This window comes from Durio zibethinus, chromosome 25, assembly GCF_047325235.1.
Source record: "Durio zibethinus cultivar Kanyao isolate XHJ-2024 chromosome 25, ASM4732523v1, whole genome shotgun sequence".
Lineage (NCBI taxonomy): Eukaryota > Viridiplantae > Streptophyta > Magnoliopsida > Malvales > Malvaceae > Durio > Durio zibethinus.
The window spans coordinates 17,878,707-17,897,672 of NC_143186.1; the positions used below are offsets into that span (position 1 = coordinate 17,878,707).

Here is an 18,966-nt window from a genome sequence, read left to right on the forward strand (position 1 = left end):
ATTATTTTATAACAAAAAAAGGAAATTTTTATTTTATTGAATTTTTTTTTATAAATACTCCAATACGCTGGTAGTACTTAAAAAAATCTTCTCACTTAGAGATTTTATAAGTATCACTACTCGGAATACCTTTGAATCTTATCGTCGGATAAAAAAATTTTTTTCTTACATTTTTTATTAGTTTTGTATTATTATTATTATTTTTTTTTTAAATTTATTTTTTAAAAAAAATTAACAAAATTATAAAAATTTTAATTACAATTTAATCATTTAATCTAACAAATATGAATATTTTAATATATAAAATTTAATAAAATAATATATAAAAAATTCAAAAAAATTCAAAAAAAAATCTTTTTACCTGAACCGTACCGGTCAATGGTCCGGTCAATGTACAGTTCAGTCCAATGGTTTGGGTGAGGTTCGGCTCGATCTGGACCCAGCCTGGTTGGTTCAGCGGTTCGGTTCGGTTTGGATGGTTCATTTTTGGTTTAGTCGGATTGGTCAGAGGTTGACGAAGGAAGTGGGTCGCGAGTCAGGTGCGTGGAGCCCGAGTTGGGTCACGAGTTGACGCACAGATCCTTAGGGTTCAAAACGACGTCGTTTTAGCCTTTAGGCCTCTATATATAATTGAAATTTTTTTTGTTCATTCTTTTTCTATTTAAAAAAAAAAGAGGGGGAGAGCTCCATAGCTTTCTCTTCGTCCGATCGCTGGACCGTCGCATCGGCAGTTGTCGGGTCATCGACAGTGGTCGTTGCCAGTGATCGTCGGTGACCAAAAAATTATCAAAATTTTTTAAAATACTCCTCACGACCTCCTGAGTTCAGATCCATTGTCTTTTTCGGGAGAAAAAGCTCTGATCGACGTAGATCGAGGTTTAAAGTTTTTTAAGTTTTCTATTTTTCTTTTTTTTTTTTTAAAACCCGCACTGATTGCTTGCTTGTTTTATTGCAAAAAGGCTCTAAGCGCTGGGGTTCCTTGTCAAACGGCGAGGACTATGTTGTTTTTTTTTTTTTGTAGAGTTCCCTTCCTTTTTCTTGTTTCCCCTTTTTTTTTTTTCTTGTTCGGTCAGGAGCTCTATTTATAGAGCTCCAGTAATGAATGGCATAAGGCTCGGCATAGGGTGCAAGCACGAGCCTCATGCTGCCTTTATTTGTTTCTGTCTTATTTGACAGTGAGAGTAGTGGATAAGGTGTGGATAATAGGGTAAGAGGGGATGGGTGGTAGGGTATGATGGTAATGGTGCCTTCCCCGACACCACTACATCTCTTTTTTTATATTTTATATTTTATATTTTTGTTTAATTTATTTAATAATGATATTATTATTTTATTTATTATTTTTGTGTGATCGAACAAATTTGATGTCCACACCACTAAAAAAAGTTGACATCCAAATTCTCTATTACAAAATGGACTAGCCCTTGCCAAGAAGGTATTTTTCTAGTTACCTACATTAATATCCCATCATGACATCACTTCATAAAGGTTGATTGCCTTTAACTTGCCTAGAATCTTTAACTATAGCTCATACTTGAGATTATTAAATGTAACCCACCATGACTCTTCATCATGTGACTTTTTCTTGATTTTTATATGAATTTATCGTCAATTATCAATTGTCCTAATTATATCATTATCTTTTTTCTCATATATAAGGTAAAAATTAAATTCATATATGGTAAGAACTAACAACCCATCTCCCTTAATCTTCTTCAATATTCTTAATAGCTTCCCTTTTTTTCTCACAAAAACCCTTAATACTTGACTAACTTAGAGCATTAAAAGAGAACCATCCATCCCATTTTTCTTCGACGATATTTTTTTGATGATTCAAATCACTTTTTTTTTTCTTTATTGAGGATTTAAAACTTGTATTTTTTATTTCAAAATTATTTTTCATAATTTTGTTTATTTTTTTTATATTAAATCATAAAATATTAATTTTATAAAAAAATTAAAGTTAATATTAAATACATTAAAACCATTTAATTTTAAAACTTCAAAAAAATTAAAGAGAAACATACATTTTTAAACGAAAGGAGTATACAACCATAAATTATTTAACTTTGAGTTCATTTTTTATTTATGGTTTTATATTTAACGTTGTCCATGATTGAAATTAAAAATGAAACATGCTACCAACAAACGATACAGTTGTTTTTGGGGAACACCACAACTTTGATACCATTTGTTGGGCCCAAAGCCTCCAATCCAATCACACCAGCGAAAGCAAAATCAAACAATAAATCAAACATACAAGAGACAATAATTTAACGTGGTTCGGTCCAACTGACCTACATCCACGGATGAAAAATAAGATCCACTAGTTGTAGAGAATTACAAACTTACATCAAATCATCAACCTCACTCAACAATCAATACTCATAAGACACTTTCAATCTCCTCTAGTCCTATAGAGTATTTTTAATCCAAACAAACACAAATCCAAACCCTTGTGCACTCTTTCAACATAACCAAACACATACCCATATGCTCTCATACATCATACCTATGTGGACCCTCTCAATCTCCTATAGTCCACTCACAAACAAACATACACACCCATAAAACGTAAAGCTCCAATACTCCTATGAGGTGTCTATCCCACAAAACCCTACAACTCTCTTACATCTTTTTCTCATACCTAACCCTGTAGAGACTTCACCTATTTATAACCATACAAACTTGCCTATTAAGAATCATTTTCCTTTTAGAATTCTTCTCTTGTAAGTCAAACTTACATATTAAGAATTCTCTTTCTCTTGAAATTCTTCTTTTGCAAGTCTTCTTGTCCATCAAGCAATATCTGACAAATCCCAAACAAATCTCTAAAAATCACAAATAAATCTCTTATTGGATTTGAGTCATTATTCCTAACAATCTTCACCTTGACTCAAATTCCATCAATCATCTGTCTTCATGCTAGACATGCTTGGCTCCACCTACAATGGAAGTCTCACAATCATCTTCTCTTCTCTTGTGTCTTCACGCTTCATACAAATTAATCCTCAATTTTCAAAACTTAAACTCAAACTTTTCTCTCGAATCGAGCTCTTCTGGACTTGCTTCTTCTCATGTCTTAAACCAAGCTCTTCTCATATCTCGAACTGTCAACTCTTTTCATGTCTCGAACCATCGGCTCTTCCCACATCTTGAATCTTCAACTCTTCTCACGTTTCGAACCTTCAGCTCTGATACCACTTGTTGGGGAACACCACAGCTCTGATACCATTTGTTGGGCTAAAAGCCTCCAATCCAATCACACCAGCGAAAGCAAAATCAAACAATAAATCAAACATACAAGAGACAATAATTTAACGTGGTTCGGTCCAACTGACCTACATCCACGGATGAGAAACAAGATCCACTAGTTGTAGAGAATTACAAACTTACATCAAATCATCAACCTCACTCAACAATCAATACTCATAAGACACTCTCAATCTCCTCTAGTCCTATAGAGTATTTTCAATCCAAACAAACACAAATCCAAACCCTTGTGCACTCTTTCAACATAACCAAACACATACACATATGCTCTCATACATCATACCTATGTGGACCCTCTCAATCTCCTCTAGTCCACTCACAAACAAACATACACACCCATAAGACGTAGAGCTCCAATACTCCTATGGGGTGTCTATTCCACAAAATCCTACAACTCTCTTACATCTTTTTCTCATACCTAACCCTGTAGAGACTTCACCTATTTATAACCATACAACTCTCTTACATCTTTTTCTCATACCTAACCCTGTAGAGACTTCACCTATTTATAACCATACAAACTTGCCTATTAAGAATCTTTTTCCTTTTAGAATTCTTCTCTTGTAAGTCAAACTTACATATTAAGAATTCTCTTTCTCTTGAAATTCTTTTTTTACAAGTCTTCTTGTCCATCAAGCAATATCTGACAAATCCCAAACAAATTTTTAACAAATCACAAATAAATTTCTTATAAGATTTGAGTCATTATTCCTAACAGATATTGCCCAATTCATATCTTGGATTTGCCATAATCAGCATCATTGCTATATTAATTTAAAATTACCATTTCAAACTTCAAAACCACTAAAATTTTTGAAAAATTTACCCATGGCAAGACAAGTTCTTCTCTCATGCAAAAATTTCCAAGATTGTTTTGCAATAGATAACCAAACTTAAAAAAGTGTGGAAACGTTTTTCCCACGATTGGAGGGAAAAAAGAAGAAAGGAACTGCTCTACTTTTCATGTTCAAAAGCTAAATCCGCCAACCACGATTTTTCCCAAGGATTTCGTGTCGGATGTTGTTCAAGATTCAGTGCACTGATCTGGCCGTCGTGATTAAGAATTTATATTATATTATATTATAATATAATACAATATATTATATTGCTGGCAAAGATTGCTGGTTTGTCGTTTTCGTCTTTGGCTTGCAGTGATCAATTTTATTAAATTTCATCTTTGATTTTGTCATGCTTTGTTTTACATATATTTTATAGTAATAGCATCTTAAGAAGTCCTCTGACTGTACTTTATTGGTAAAATCATATATACTTTTTGAATGGAAGTGTTCCATCAAACATTCAAAGCTAATTTTATTTTTTATTATAAGAGAGACAAATGATTTGCTATTAATGAACTGAAGTGGCATTTGTATATGCCCAATGTTACTTTTTCGTGAATCTAAAGTTTAGCTTCAATGGTTTATTCATTTAACTGAATTCAAGTAAATTCGGAATTTAATTTTTAATAATTATAAATTATTTTTCTTTAATTTTATCTTTCTTTATAAAAAATGTTATTTTATCGTTAAAAACCATCAAACAATTTTGTAAACTAAATATAAATTAGAAGTATAAAATAAAATATTTAAGCATTTAAATTAATGATAATTAAGTTTTAAATTTTTTGTTATTAAAAAATTTGAATTCAAAATTTTTTCTCACACCAAAAAATAAAAGTTAATTAAAATTAAAATTATTACTTTTGCATTGATATCAACCATATTGATCAATACATTTTAGTTATATTAAAATACAGTACACCTAAGTATAATTTTTTTTATTAAATTTGATACTAGATAATATCGATTGTTTTAGTTAATTTCAGTTGGTTTTGATAAATTTTAATAGATTGACTTATTTTGGCGGAACGTAAATATGAAATATATTTTATAATTTTTAATTTATCTTTTGTTGTTTGACTATTTATAAATTAATAAAAATAAAATTAATTGATAAAATAACACTTAAAAATTAAGTTTTTCTAATTTTTTATTCTAATTTATTTATTTTTATTTTATACTTTATTTTTTCAAACCAAAACTTATAAATATTTCAATCTCTTTCAAGGAAGTAATTGTACTTCCCTTTTAAAATTTAACAATAATAAAATCAAGGTTAATTTTTTTCATTTTTTTGTTTTTTTCTTAATATTTGTATGAAAAAAGTACTTATTTAAATATCATATAGGATCAGATTAAGTATTTAAAAATATTATAAAAAATTATAATAATATTTCTTATATTTTTAAATTTATTTATTTGATATTTAAAGATATTGCATATTCATTTTGTAAATTATTAATAGGATTATAATATACAAGTTCATATATATTTATAAATATATTTATATTAAATCAAAAAATTTAAAATAATATTTTGAAACAATTAGTACTGACATATACCATATTTAAAAAAAAAATTAAAACGTTTTTCAATGCAAAATTAACAACTTTGATTAAAATTCAATTAAGCAATATGAAAAAACATAATATTCCCGACCACCCAACTAAAATAAACTAAGAAAGACAATAACATGCCAACTAACCTGCTAGATCCCGTAGTCTCCAAAGACAAAAGAAAATGAATAGAAAATCATGGAAACTAGTTTTAATTTGTTTAAAATTAAATATTTTAGTATTTATCCCACATCCTTTCATATTATAAAATTAAATTTTTCATACATAAGATACCATAATCTAGAATAACAGGAGGGTTATAAATACTAAAATTCAAACTTCGGACTTATTGAATATCAATTTTTAAAAATAGTTGTATAAGCAAATGAGTTAAATTTTAGGTTCTATTATAAAAATAGTTATCTATCTTTCCGAACTTGCATAATATTTTTTGGAGCGTTTGTAAAATCCGAATCCCTTATAGTGATATTATGAGGATTAGCAATTATACATAAGTACATATTTAAACTTATACTTGAGATGTACTTTTTATGAGATAAAATAATGAAATATTTAAATCAAAACAAATAATGTCTCGTAGATTAGTGCGAGTCTCTACAATAGTATCAAAATGATCATTAATTGAATAAGAATTAAGTGTTACACCTAGGGACCCATCTTTAAAATCTCAATATATAGTATGATCCTAGCTTTTTGTGTATTTGTATTGGGCTTGATATCCCTCATTCTATAAAGTTTGATGTTTCTGTCAAACTTAACACAAAATACTTACAGAATTACAGAACCAGATAATATCAGATTTTAGGATTCTAGAAATGGCTTCCATTATGTAGTACTTAATTCTCTTGAGATTTTAAAATTAACTTTCACGATATAACACTTAATTTTTGTTGGATTAATGATCACTTTAATATCATTCGTAAAAATTCACACTTAATTTGTAAAGTATTGTTCGTTATAATAAAAAAACTCACAATTTTGTTTCACAAAATATACTTTTCAAATATGTTTTAAATTTTTATTTATATATTATAATACATTTTAAAAACTTTTTAATGTGAGATTGAAGTGGTACACTGAAGAGAAACAACTTATAATTTTGTTTTAGAGTGAAGTTAGAATGAATTTGAGTAACTATTCCTATCAAACTATTAAGAGAGGAAGTACAAAATGTTTGTACGCTAACTTCTTAAAAATAATAATAATAAAAAAAAAAACTATTTACTCTATGGTCGTATCACGTGGCTGGACTATGCAAATTACTATTTGTCCACATAGATTTGTCAAGGATAGAAAATACAAAACCAATTACAAAACCAAAAACCAACAAAGCAGAGACAAAATACAATTGAAAACTAGAAAAGACCACCATTTTCACCTTAACTTGAGTACTCATTGATATATATATATATATATATATATATATAAGTTTTCAAACTTTTTTAGAAGGAAGAATTTTATTTGAATAAGAGAATTATAAAATATATATAATGTCAATTTCGTCATTCTATTTTTTATTAAAATTTTAAATTATATCAATTTTATATTTTTGATATAATATAATCGTCAGATCTAATCCATATTAATTAAGCTAAGAAGTATTCGATTTGTCGTTTTAAGTCAAAAATAAGAATATAAATGGAGAAATGTCACCCATTGGTAGGCCCCTTGAAGTGGAAATATCTAATTTTCTAGCTCATTTTAAAGTCATCAAAAGTCCTTCTAGTGGCCAAATGGCAAATTCTGATGTGACTTTTTTATTCATAGTTACAGTACTTTTTTGAAATTGGGACACCAATCGCACACTTTTTTGCCCAACGCCGGCTCCAAATTAAGCAAAAAAAAAAAAAAACTAGTAAGTTATTATTTTATATTAATTTGCAAAACTTTTAATTTCACAAATAAATTTATATAATTGTCAAGTTTACTTAATTATTAAATAACTAATTTTTTTATCTCTTACTATGCATAAAATTTTTATTATATTTTTAAAATTTAAAAAGAGTGAATTTTAAAATAAATTTTATTTAATTTAAATTGATAAATATATTTTAAATTTTAAAAAATAATAAGTAATCTTATGATTTCAAATTTTTTTATCTCTTACTATGCATAAAATTTTTATTATATTTTTAAATTTTAAAAAGAGTGAATTTTAAAATAAATTTTATTTAATTTAAATTGATAAATATATTTTAAATTTTAAAAAATAATAAGTAATCTTATGATTTTAAATTTTAAAGAAGATTAAAAAAAATAAAAAGATTAAGTTTGAAATATTTATTTGGTGATTTAATCTTGAATTTGAATTTTTTTTTCTAATTTAAAATATTTATCTTTTCAGATTTTTTAATTTGTAAATTATAAAATTAGATCAACACTTAATTTAAAATATAATAAAGATTTAGATAATTAATAATTATTTTAAATACATTTATTTAATTTAATTGATCAATATCATAAAAATAAAAATTATCCTACATGTCAAATAAATAGACTATCCATTTAAGTATTCATGAAAATAAACTTGATCAGATAATCATATATCTTGTAATATAATATTGTTTATGATATATGATTAATATTTTTAAAATGTATTTAAATTGATACACCCAAATCATATTTATCAACAATTGTAAGATCCATTAATAAATTGTTAAGACTTTTAATTTCAATAATTAGAATTTATATTCAAATAATTTCAAATAAAAAAATCAACTATTCAAATTCACTTCTAAAACAATAAAAATATTAAAATTTAATGCCAATGTATTAATTTTAAATAATAATTCAAAATTAATGTTTTTTTCTAAACTACCTTCAGTCAAAACCAATGTTTATATGTATATATATATATATATATGATGTGTATTTTATACATACATGGATGCATGTGTATTTCTAAACAAATAAAATGTATAATTACTAGTCAAAGAAACAAGTTTTAACTGACGAAATATCTTAGATTTAGTAATGTTCCAATAATTATGAAAATAGAAAAGGATAGAATTTAATTAACTACAATATTATGAGCATATATTGTTAATAATAATCACATGTAAAAATAATCGCATATTAAGACATTAAACTTGTTTAGTAGGCATAATTAATTAATTGTACCAAAGAAAGAGTATAATTAAAAACAACAAATATCTTGGAAACGTAACTTCACCACGTATGCTAGAATTTTCCAAGATCATCTTTTTCTATAGATTCAACAGGTAATTTATTTATTGTCAACCAAACAAATAAACAAATGCCAACAAAAATTTACATATTCTTTTTCAAAATCATAGTCATTATTTTGTTCAAATGTTGGCCTTCAATTCAAAGTAGCAGGTTGAGATTGGCACCATTAATACTTAGTAAAATCCTACAGATGACTACGTAAATAAAAATCTTATCAAATGAAAATGAGTACAAAATTTAAATAAATAAACGAACGTGTTGACGACTGAGGAGGATGTTGTAGCTTAACGGCAATCTTTTTTTTTTTTTTAAGTTATATTTATAATGAAATAGTACATTCACTCATAATCAAATATTACAGTCGTATAATCAACTATTACATCATTAAATAATCAACTAATATAATTTTATCACTTTCATTGAGATGATTTGAATGATGTGTTTATTTTTGTTAGTTCATATGATATTGAACTATACAATAAGAAGAATCCTTGTTTAGGATTTTTAAAAAATTAAATCAAAATTTAAGCATTTGAATCTCAAATTTAATTTAGGGTATGATTTTTTTTAATTCGTTTTATGAGTTAAAAGTGAAATTTGAACTTGAAATTTTCAGTATTGGAGCTGATTCCAATTTTATTGATCTAACAATTCATAGGTATCTTGATCTTTGGGTGATAATCTCTTAGAACGATTTTATTTTTGTTCTCGATTAATAAGAGGAAAATGGGGATTTGGAGAAAAAATAAAAGGAAAATGAAGATCAGGCACATTGATCACATTGCAGCCACCTAAAACTATAAAAATTCTTGACAATTTTGAAATTTAACAAATGAAAATTATGAGAGATTGACACCTAAATATCGGGGGCAGACTCTCCCAGACTGAGACTATCATGTGTGGAAAAGTCATTCCTATCATCAACAGGACAAACAAGTGAAGGCATGTAGTGGTTAATTAACTTATCTGGACCTATATTGAATTTCCACACAAATTTTTTCAAAAGATTCAAACACGTGCATCCTTAATTTGTCTTACACAGACCATTCAAAAGAAGGCAGCTTCTAATTTCTAATTGGATGACGACCGCTGCAGAAGATCAATTAACACAGTCAATTTTGGATTGTGACCGTCATCTCTCTCTCTCTCTGTCTCTTTGTATTTGGTCAATGCAGGAAATTCATATTTTCAAAGCCCGGAATTTTTTTAACCCATCCTCGAGGCATGTAAACTGGAGTTAGACAGAATAATCAGAAAGCAAAAGATAATTTAATTTAGAGTGAAAGTGAATGGCTACTTTTTTTTATATCGCCGATGGAGATTTTAAACACTAAAAATCGTAATTTAAAATTTTATCGTATATTTATTTATTTATTTTAAATTTTGATAAATATATTATATCATAATAAGACACAATAATATTTTAATCACGCTTGTTGAATATTGGATAATTTTCCTAAAAGTGTATAGCTATTTTTTTTTATAAAATTATCCTCAAAATAAAATAAAGATAACGTTGTCAAAAAATTATTCGGAATTTTTGGCTGCGTAATTTTTTATATATATATACTATATGCACGACATTGAAGAAAATTTGGCAGCGGATATTCTGTTTCCAAGTCGTGAAAATTAATTCTTCTATCAAATCTTCATTCAATGTCTCAAGAATGACTGAATTAGGCCAAAAAGAAAGGCAAACTTGATGGCCAAGTAACTTGTCAAACAGGGTGTGTTTTTCCAATAAATAAACGAGTTATATTACGTAAAGCTGGTTATTTTCCATTTTCTTCACATTCCCCTTTTTTTTCGTCTCGCTCCTCCTTTATCCATTTTTCCGTAACTTGACTTTACCAAACAATCAAGAAATTTGACTAATTGGAGCAAATTTGACTCAAAATTCGAATGTTACAACTAATTCGAGACTAGTCAAAAATCGATCAATTTGATCAATTCAAATATTCAAAAATTGGAATAGTTGGATAAAAAGAAAAGAAATTGTTTTTCAAAAAAAAAAAAAAAGTGAAGTAAAAATAGTTGGAGACTAAAAGAAAGAGACGAAAAGAAGTAGGAGATCTAACATTCACGCTACTCAATTTTAATAAAATGTTTGGTTGGTGAGAATAGTTATTCCGTGCAAGTTCAATTTCCGAAGGAATAGGGTAACTAATCTAGCTTATTGTCCAATTAATACATTGTTAATAGAATTTTTGAATTTTAGGAACAAGTTTAAATCAAGATTGATTGGTATTCATTTAAGATATATTTTTTTAAAAAAAAATCAATTTTATGAACGAATTTTGGTCAACATTGATGAGTGATTATTTAAGAAATACTATTTTAAAAAATAATTATTTAATTATTAAATAAACATTTGATAATAACATGTCATTTGTAAAATTAAAAAAAAAAAAAACTTCGCGACAGATATATAAAATAATAGTAATCCATTCAAATTTCAACATTTGGTACCCCATGGGCCTCAAAATGATTATTCTAGCTAGGCCTAAGTCCAAAACTTTATTTAGGCAAAAAGAAAGAGCAGTTACAAGAGTTTAGCCAAGAAGAAAATCAGTCTTCATTGCACCATTCATGCAGTAATAAATTCATCCTTATTTTAATCAAGGAACGAAGGAGAATAATATTATTTTTGGTGCCACCAACCATTCGTCTAGTAGGCCAACTTTGATCCCTAGCAGTTCCAAAATAAGTGTGTTTACCAGATTTAATCACTCTAAAGTCTAATGGAAAATAAGTGCATGGTGAGTGACGACTTAAAATTGGTTTTATTGGTTTTACAAAATCAGTCATAACAAATACACTTTTATTAAAGGGAAATTCGTATTATTATTATTATTATTATTATTATTATTATTATAAGGGAAAAAATTTTGAATTTAATTCTTTGAATAAAGAACACATGTACTTACTATCAAGTTAAATTAGTGTTTGATACATCAAATTGACATTTTTCAATATTTTCTCTTCATAATTCTTAATATATCTATTAACCGATCAAAAGTTATTAATAATATAATTAATCACTCTGTGTTTTATACAAACGAGAAAAATCAAGAAGGAAGATGATTCAATTTCTGAATTTTAATTTATTCTTCTTAAGGAAGGATACTAATCAATATGTTAAGAATTTGTTAACTAATAATTTTATTTACTTTATTAAGAACTTCATTATAACAGCTAATTAATTACAATTTATTGGAATTATGAAGTCTTAAAAATACTTTAAAATCCAATAAATTTCTTATGAACTAAAAAAGAAATTGTTCCTAGGGAGCAAGCTGCCATAAACATTTATTCCAATCGTCTGTATCCTTTTTATTTTCGTCCTAGTCCATGAAACACATGGCATAATTTTTCAAACCCTATTGTAACATGTGATTCTTCATTGTCCCCATCTTAGGCTCAACATTTCACGGTCTATAATTTTGAGAACTTTGCCACATATCCTTATCTTTTAATTTGGTAATTTATTCAAAATTTACAACTTTCAAAGACCAATATAATTTAAAAAAAAATTTAAAACTTTCAATGTGCCAACAGCATTTGGGACTTTCAAACTATCAACCGTTCTTAACTGCAAGTCTCCAACAACAATCAACAAGAGCTCTTCCCATCGACTTCATCATAATTATCACTAGGTTTACTCTCTTTTACTCTTTTTCTCGCACTAATCAATAGAAAAAACTCGGAATGCAAACGCCCAAGACTCCTTCCGCTCCTACTCAAGTGATCTTCTTTTATAGATTGAGAGATCCTTCATGCTCCAAGATAGCCCATCTACAAAAACCTCTAACAAGGTGCAGGTGTATCCATTTAGATCGTTATTGTCTTTTCTTCTTTCGTATTCAACTGCAACATTCACTTTCTTTTTCGAAAAAAAAAATCACACTTAATAGTAAAAAATAGAAGGAAAGGAATAAACTAATTGTTTGGCCTTAAGAATTACTATCAACGCAACATGGAAATTACAAATGAAGCAAGCTAATAGTTATAAGAGTAAGTAGAACTTTCACATTAACTTGGCAATGGCATTTATATAAGAACATTGACGATCTTTATTTATTTTTTAGTTTTTAGATTTTGTTAACATGGTGTTCTAGCATTTTTTTTTAAGGTTCTTGTATATATTGAGTAATATCTTCACCTGATGCATTAAAAATCATGAAATTAATTATCAATTATTATATTTAATGCGAGAATACTGTTATAAATTGTAAATAAAAAATATTAATGTCATGAACAAACCTTTTTAAGATATAAAGTTTTATAAATAGGAGAGAAAAGCTGCATATTAAACATCTGAAAAGACTCATGCCAACAGAAAAACACATAACTCAAATAACAACCCCATTAAAAACCAAAAAAAAAAAAAAAAAAATGCATGCTTGAAGGACTAAAGTCAGAAAGAGATGATACAATACAAGATTGACCAAATCTCAAGAAAAGTAAAATAACATTTACTAGACACATGCAAACAATTACTAAAACACTAGGAAATTAAGGTATAGCCTCTAGCACTAAACCTGGAAAGGCTTGCCCAAGCAGAACATATGCAAATTCTATAGTTATTAGTTACCCTTCTTATTAATACAATTTTTTTTTTCATTCTTCAATCCAATTGGAATTGGATCAATCAACAAGGAAGTGATGCTAGTTTTTGCTGCTTCCCCAACACGTGTATACGCATCTTCATCCTTATAAAGGAGATCAATTACCCTTGTAAGATTGAGAATACGATTAAGAGCTTGCTGTGGCACTGCTGTTGGTTTCAAGAACTCTTCATTTATATCCTTCCAAGCATCCTTAATTTGTTTGTTTAACTCCTCGTATGCCTCTTGGTCTGATACCCCATATTGTTTCATGTAGCATTCTACGGAAGAGACAACATGTTCTCTCTCTTGCTCAAACTACACGCACAGAATTTTCTAATTAATATAATAACAAGGAAAATTTTGTGCTAATCTTTTACAAAATGAAAATTTTTCCATGGTTTGATAAGTCTTTTTATTTTGACAACAAACCATTAAAAATTTTAATAACTTTTTCTATTGGTTTTGGTAACCAAATTCGGTATAGCAATAGCTCTGTAAGGCAAATAATGATCATGTACCTTGTGGCTAACAATATCATCCATCAGCCTACAAACTATTGTTGAAGCTCTAAGAATCTTTGGGTTATTAAATGCCCAAATAAAGGTCTCTCTTGTTATTGTATCTTCCATGCCAACAAAAGATGTAATTGTAAGCATATGATAAGCACAAGAAACTAAGGCAAGAGACATATACTTCTCCAGCGTTGGTATGTAATTTTCATGGAGCCAATCGGCCTCATCATAGTAGGCTTGACATTGTTTTTTCATCTAGTGAACATAAAAATTAACAAAAATCAGCTAATTAACATATGATAAAACTAATTATATGTTTGATGATGATTTGCAAAGTATAATATTCAAGAAAAATATAGATGATAGGAGGGTTTTGTTGACAACATACTGCTTCTTTTGCAAGTTGGACCCGGTATGATTTTCCTTGCTCGGTCATCAAATCTTCCATTTCTTTATAAACATTTAAGAGCTCACTATAGCACAGTTTCATGTAGTTCGGAAGTTTATCTATGCAGTTGATATCCCACCTATAAGTCATTCAATTTAAATGGTTAAGTGTCTATATAATTCAGTCAAATTTTACTTCCAATAATTTGAAATAAAGGTGGATGTAATAACCTATGAATTGCTTTCGTAAAAATTTCAAGTTCTTCATGTGTGCCATATGCATCATATATATCATCCAAAATTGATGTCATGGCGATTACTTTTGTCATGAACATTCTAGCAAGGGAGTAATGGGGTTCAAAGTACACTCCCAATATCCACAAGTAACATTCCACCAATCTATCACGTATAAAAGGAAAATTGTTTGCAACATCTAAGCCTTTCCACCACCTGAAATAAGATATATAATTAGCAAAACTATAGCCTAAAATCAATCGTGGCATGCATCCTTAAAATCACTCGCTCGAGAAGGGGTTAAATCCAAGTCCGGTTAAAAACTACATATCTCATTTACCTCAAATATATTGGTAAATATGGAGCAATTACCTATATATCTCACTTATCTCCTTCCTGTGCAAATATTGTACCATGTTGAAGTCTAACTTTGCAAATTTCATTAAACTTTCATCTTCGGTACCGTATCCTTCATATATGGAAATGTAGCTCCTAGCAACCAATCTTGGCAAGCTCTTGCGGAGGGGTCGCTTTAGAGAATTAGCAACTTGTGTCGAGAGAGGATAGTCTACCATAGTTTCAGCCAATTTTAGATGAGAGGTGGTAAAAGCCAGAGCTTCTTCAAGTATATTTTCTCCATGCACCCGAAGGTGTGCAGCTTCATACAATTCTAACAAGCCTTTCACATCACTAATTAAGGATTGCTTGAAGTTTCCTTTCTCATCTTTGAACTTGTTGAATGACTCTACTCAATCACCGAAAATATTTGAAACAATAAGTAAGAAATTATAATTCAGGTTTTCAGAGACATTGGTGAAATTAATGAAGATTAGATTTGGATACCGTAATGAACATTGAAGCCATGCTCTCTTAGCAATCGAAATCGAACAGATGAAGTGTAAAGATCATCAACACTCTCAAGATCATGATTGCAATATTCATGATATATACTTTGCAAGGCATCTTCTATCTCCTTCCCAAAATGGTAAGCCACACCTAAGCGCTGGATTGCATCAATTAAGTGCAATTTTTGGGATGATTTATCCACCAACATTCTCCTCACTTCTTCCTTCAATTCTTCATATTGTACTTGTGTTGTAGCAACCATATCCTGTTTAAGTGTGAAATGCATTCAATCAATTTTAAAAACTTAACACCTCCATAAAATCTGGAGAGACTTGTGATGTATTAGTAGGAAAAATAATTCGTTAAAATTTAAAACTATTGTTGTTAAGATTCCAAACCTATTAAAAATAGTTAGGGACACTAAAAATCAGTACTCATCTTATAAATATGCAAAGGTAGTAGATTACGCAGTTAACAACAAGCTTTAGCACTCGAATTGGGTTTCTTTTTTTAGGAGGAATTTGTTTCAATGGGAGGTGGAGATGTTACAAGAACTGGGCGTAAAATGTGATGAAGTTTACTTAGTACAAGAGAAAAGAGACAAGATAATGTGGGATTAAGAAAATTAAGGAAAATTCTCCGTTAAAAAACTCCACTATCAATGTATTTAATAATTTCTTAAAAAAAATCATCATTAATGAATGTTTTCTCCTGCTCTCCTGTTAAGTTTGAGTGTAGTAACAGTGGACAATTAAAATACCTCCAAAGTTTCAGTGTTTTCTATGGTTGGTAGTGTTGGATAGAATTCCTACCATTTGGTTGGCTAGAAATGAAATGATATTTGATCACAAAACCTTTATTATTGATGAACTGATGTTCTTGACAAAGTTTAAAGGCCACTGAAGAGAAAGTTCAACATGGATGGCTCAGCAAACGATAATTAAAAGCATTATCCGTAATATATTTATTCCCACTAAAATTAGAGATAACATAAATAATAAAGAAATTTCCACATCCACTCACAGTGAAGTTTTAAAATTTCAAATTAATGTAATAACACATATCTCTTAAGGTATAGTAAAAAATAAAAAAATAAAAAAAGAAGTGAAATATATAAAAAAATTTTATCCTCACTTGTAAAATTAAAAAAATTTACTGTTAGTATATAAAAAAGAACTCTAAATAATAAGAAAAGAAAGAGGAAGCAGTAGAAATTAGAAAGAAACTCAAAAATTTTGCCAACAGTATGACAATTAGTCAATTTATTTGATGATATATATTTGGAAAATTAGAAGGCTGTAAAGATTAATCTGATCTTACACAAAAATGTACACAGAAAGAGGTTTTCATACATACCATTTCAGGACGGGAGAGGAAAATGTCCCCCCAAAAGTGAGGCTTAAAATTAGCCAAATGACGCTTTTCGTTGGACATGGTATCATCAAGATCAGTTGAAACTGGATTTGCAGAAATTTGAGAAGACATTTCTTCAGGAGATTTGGTTTATAACCTTTTGTATTGCTAACTGTTACAACTTTTGTGTGATCCAAATGCTTTTTAGCCGTATGTATTTATAGACACTCAATCAATGGTTTACAGTCCAATCGGCATAGCATCACTGAGTGGTGTGGGTGTCCATCATTAGAAAGCAAAAAATTTAGAAGAGAATTTTTTTTTTATTCTTCTAAAATTTTTTTTGGACATCCTTAAAATTGGAAAACAAGAAAATTTAGAAGAAAATTTCTTTTGGACATCCCCAAAATTTTCTGCTAAGTACTCTTTTCATTAATTATAAAATTAATAAATTCATTAGTGGTGTTTTATTTCATTGATTTTAAGTTGAATTAGTTATAAACAGATCTAATAATTTATATATTCGAATTATATATAATACTACTAATTTATATATTCGTATCATATTTTATATAAAAATTATATATTAGAATTTAGGTAGGTATAAAAACATTAAATATTTTTTTTTATTTTATTAAACTCATTATGAATTTTTTTAAAAATTTTAAATTATATAATATTCATCTCTTTTATTAATATTATTTTTATATCATGTTGTTTATTGTATTTTAAATTATTAAAACTACTCATAAATAAACTCTCTGTTGATAACATTAAGCCTACAAGTGAAAAAGAGTTCAATGAAGCTCGCTTGTTTTATTGATAACATGGTGCCCACACGTGGAAAAGGAGTGCTTCTTAGCTTTTCTTATGGGTTATAACTCTTTTCATAAACGGCAATTGATGTTTGCATAGTTGGTATAACATTGAAACATAGAATTGCATTTGAAAGTTACGTATTTAAATGAATTTATATATTTAATATCTTCTTCAACCATATAACCATAAAGTAAGAAAATTTAAGGACAGATTAAAATTAAAAAAAAAAAACTCTTGACATTTATTGTGGTTTTATATTTAAATTGGGTTTTTTGAATGACTAATAAAATCACTGTTAAACAATTAACAAAATGTTACATCTACTTCCATCCTTGGACCCATAGAATGAGAAATATCAAGAATCAAAAGTTGACAATTTATGCACGATAAACATGCCTCAAAGGTCTTAATAATTTATTCAAGGGATTCTCATTCTAATAATTGAGTGAACGGGATATGGGTGATCTTGAGTAGATGTGTTAATGTCATGTTGTGGTTTTTCATGTCAATATTTTGTTTTTGCTTGTTAATTTCTTCTTATGATGAGGATCTTTAACTTGCATGAATACTCCTGTTTTCACTAAAATTTCAATTTTAGCGTCTGCTCTATGTATTTTTGGTTGCTGGGATCGGGAATCCTCTTTTGAGAGACTAGTTTGTCCAAGTTCTTCCTTAATAATCTAACAAAATTCACTGGCTTAGAAAAAAAAATTTGAGTGAAGAAGATTTATTTCTTTAAAGAGGACAAAAGATTTTACTATAAGAAAAAAAAATCGAGTCAATGATTAGCAATTATTTATCAGCAAAAAAAATTTTGTTGTATATAGTTATCTAATACACTATTTCACACACTTACGTAATATATAAATTTTCTAAATTTTAATATTTTTCTCTGGATACGTCCATGAACATTTTTGGACAAAATCTCGTAAAAATTAGAGAGATATGTAATAAAAGGACCCCAAAAAAATTTTAGTACAAATAGATTGATTCAACTCTCAAATTAAATAGTAAAGAAGAGATCTTGATTAATCTTAATCTCCATCGAAACAAATTTGTTTAATTTTTTATTGAGTTAATTACTTTTTTGTATTTAAATTTTGAATAACATGTACAAATTGATGTCGAAAAAAATAGAATATACAATTTACACTTTGAATTTTCAAATAATATATCATTCTAATTCTAATTTTAATATTATTAATTTAACTCACCCATATGATATATGATCAATATAATTTTGTTATATGTATATTTTTTTAAATAAAAGTGTTAAATATTTTATAAAAATTTTTATATGGATGTCACATGATAAAAAATATTGATT

The 18,966-nt window shown here is 27.9% G+C and overlaps 1 protein-coding gene across 2 annotated transcripts; it reads right to left on the bottom strand.

Moving 5' to 3' along the window:
- Window positions 1-13,130: 13,130 nt before the first annotated feature.
- Window positions 13,131-17,136, bottom strand: LOC111276463 ((+)-delta-cadinene synthase isozyme XC14-like). Of its 2 annotated transcripts, XM_022862207.2 has the most exons (7): window positions 16,824-17,136; window positions 15,465-15,732; window positions 14,994-15,366; window positions 14,619-14,837; window positions 14,389-14,527; window positions 14,007-14,255; window positions 13,131-13,803 (listed from the first exon to the last, which is right to left on the bottom strand). In XM_022862207.2, the coding sequence occupies exons 1-7, from the start codon at window positions 16,950-16,952 to the stop codon at window positions 13,465-13,467; spliced, it is 1,716 nt and encodes a 571-aa protein (XP_022717942.1). In that variant the 5' UTR covers window positions 16,953-17,136; the 3' UTR covers window positions 13,131-13,464. The 2 variants fall into 2 exon arrangements, with proteins under 2 accessions (XP_022717942.1, XP_089610577.1); XM_089754451.1 differs by lacking the exon at window positions 14,007-14,255 and having other exon boundaries at window positions 13,134-13,803.
- Window positions 17,137-18,966: the final 1,830 nt, after the last annotated feature.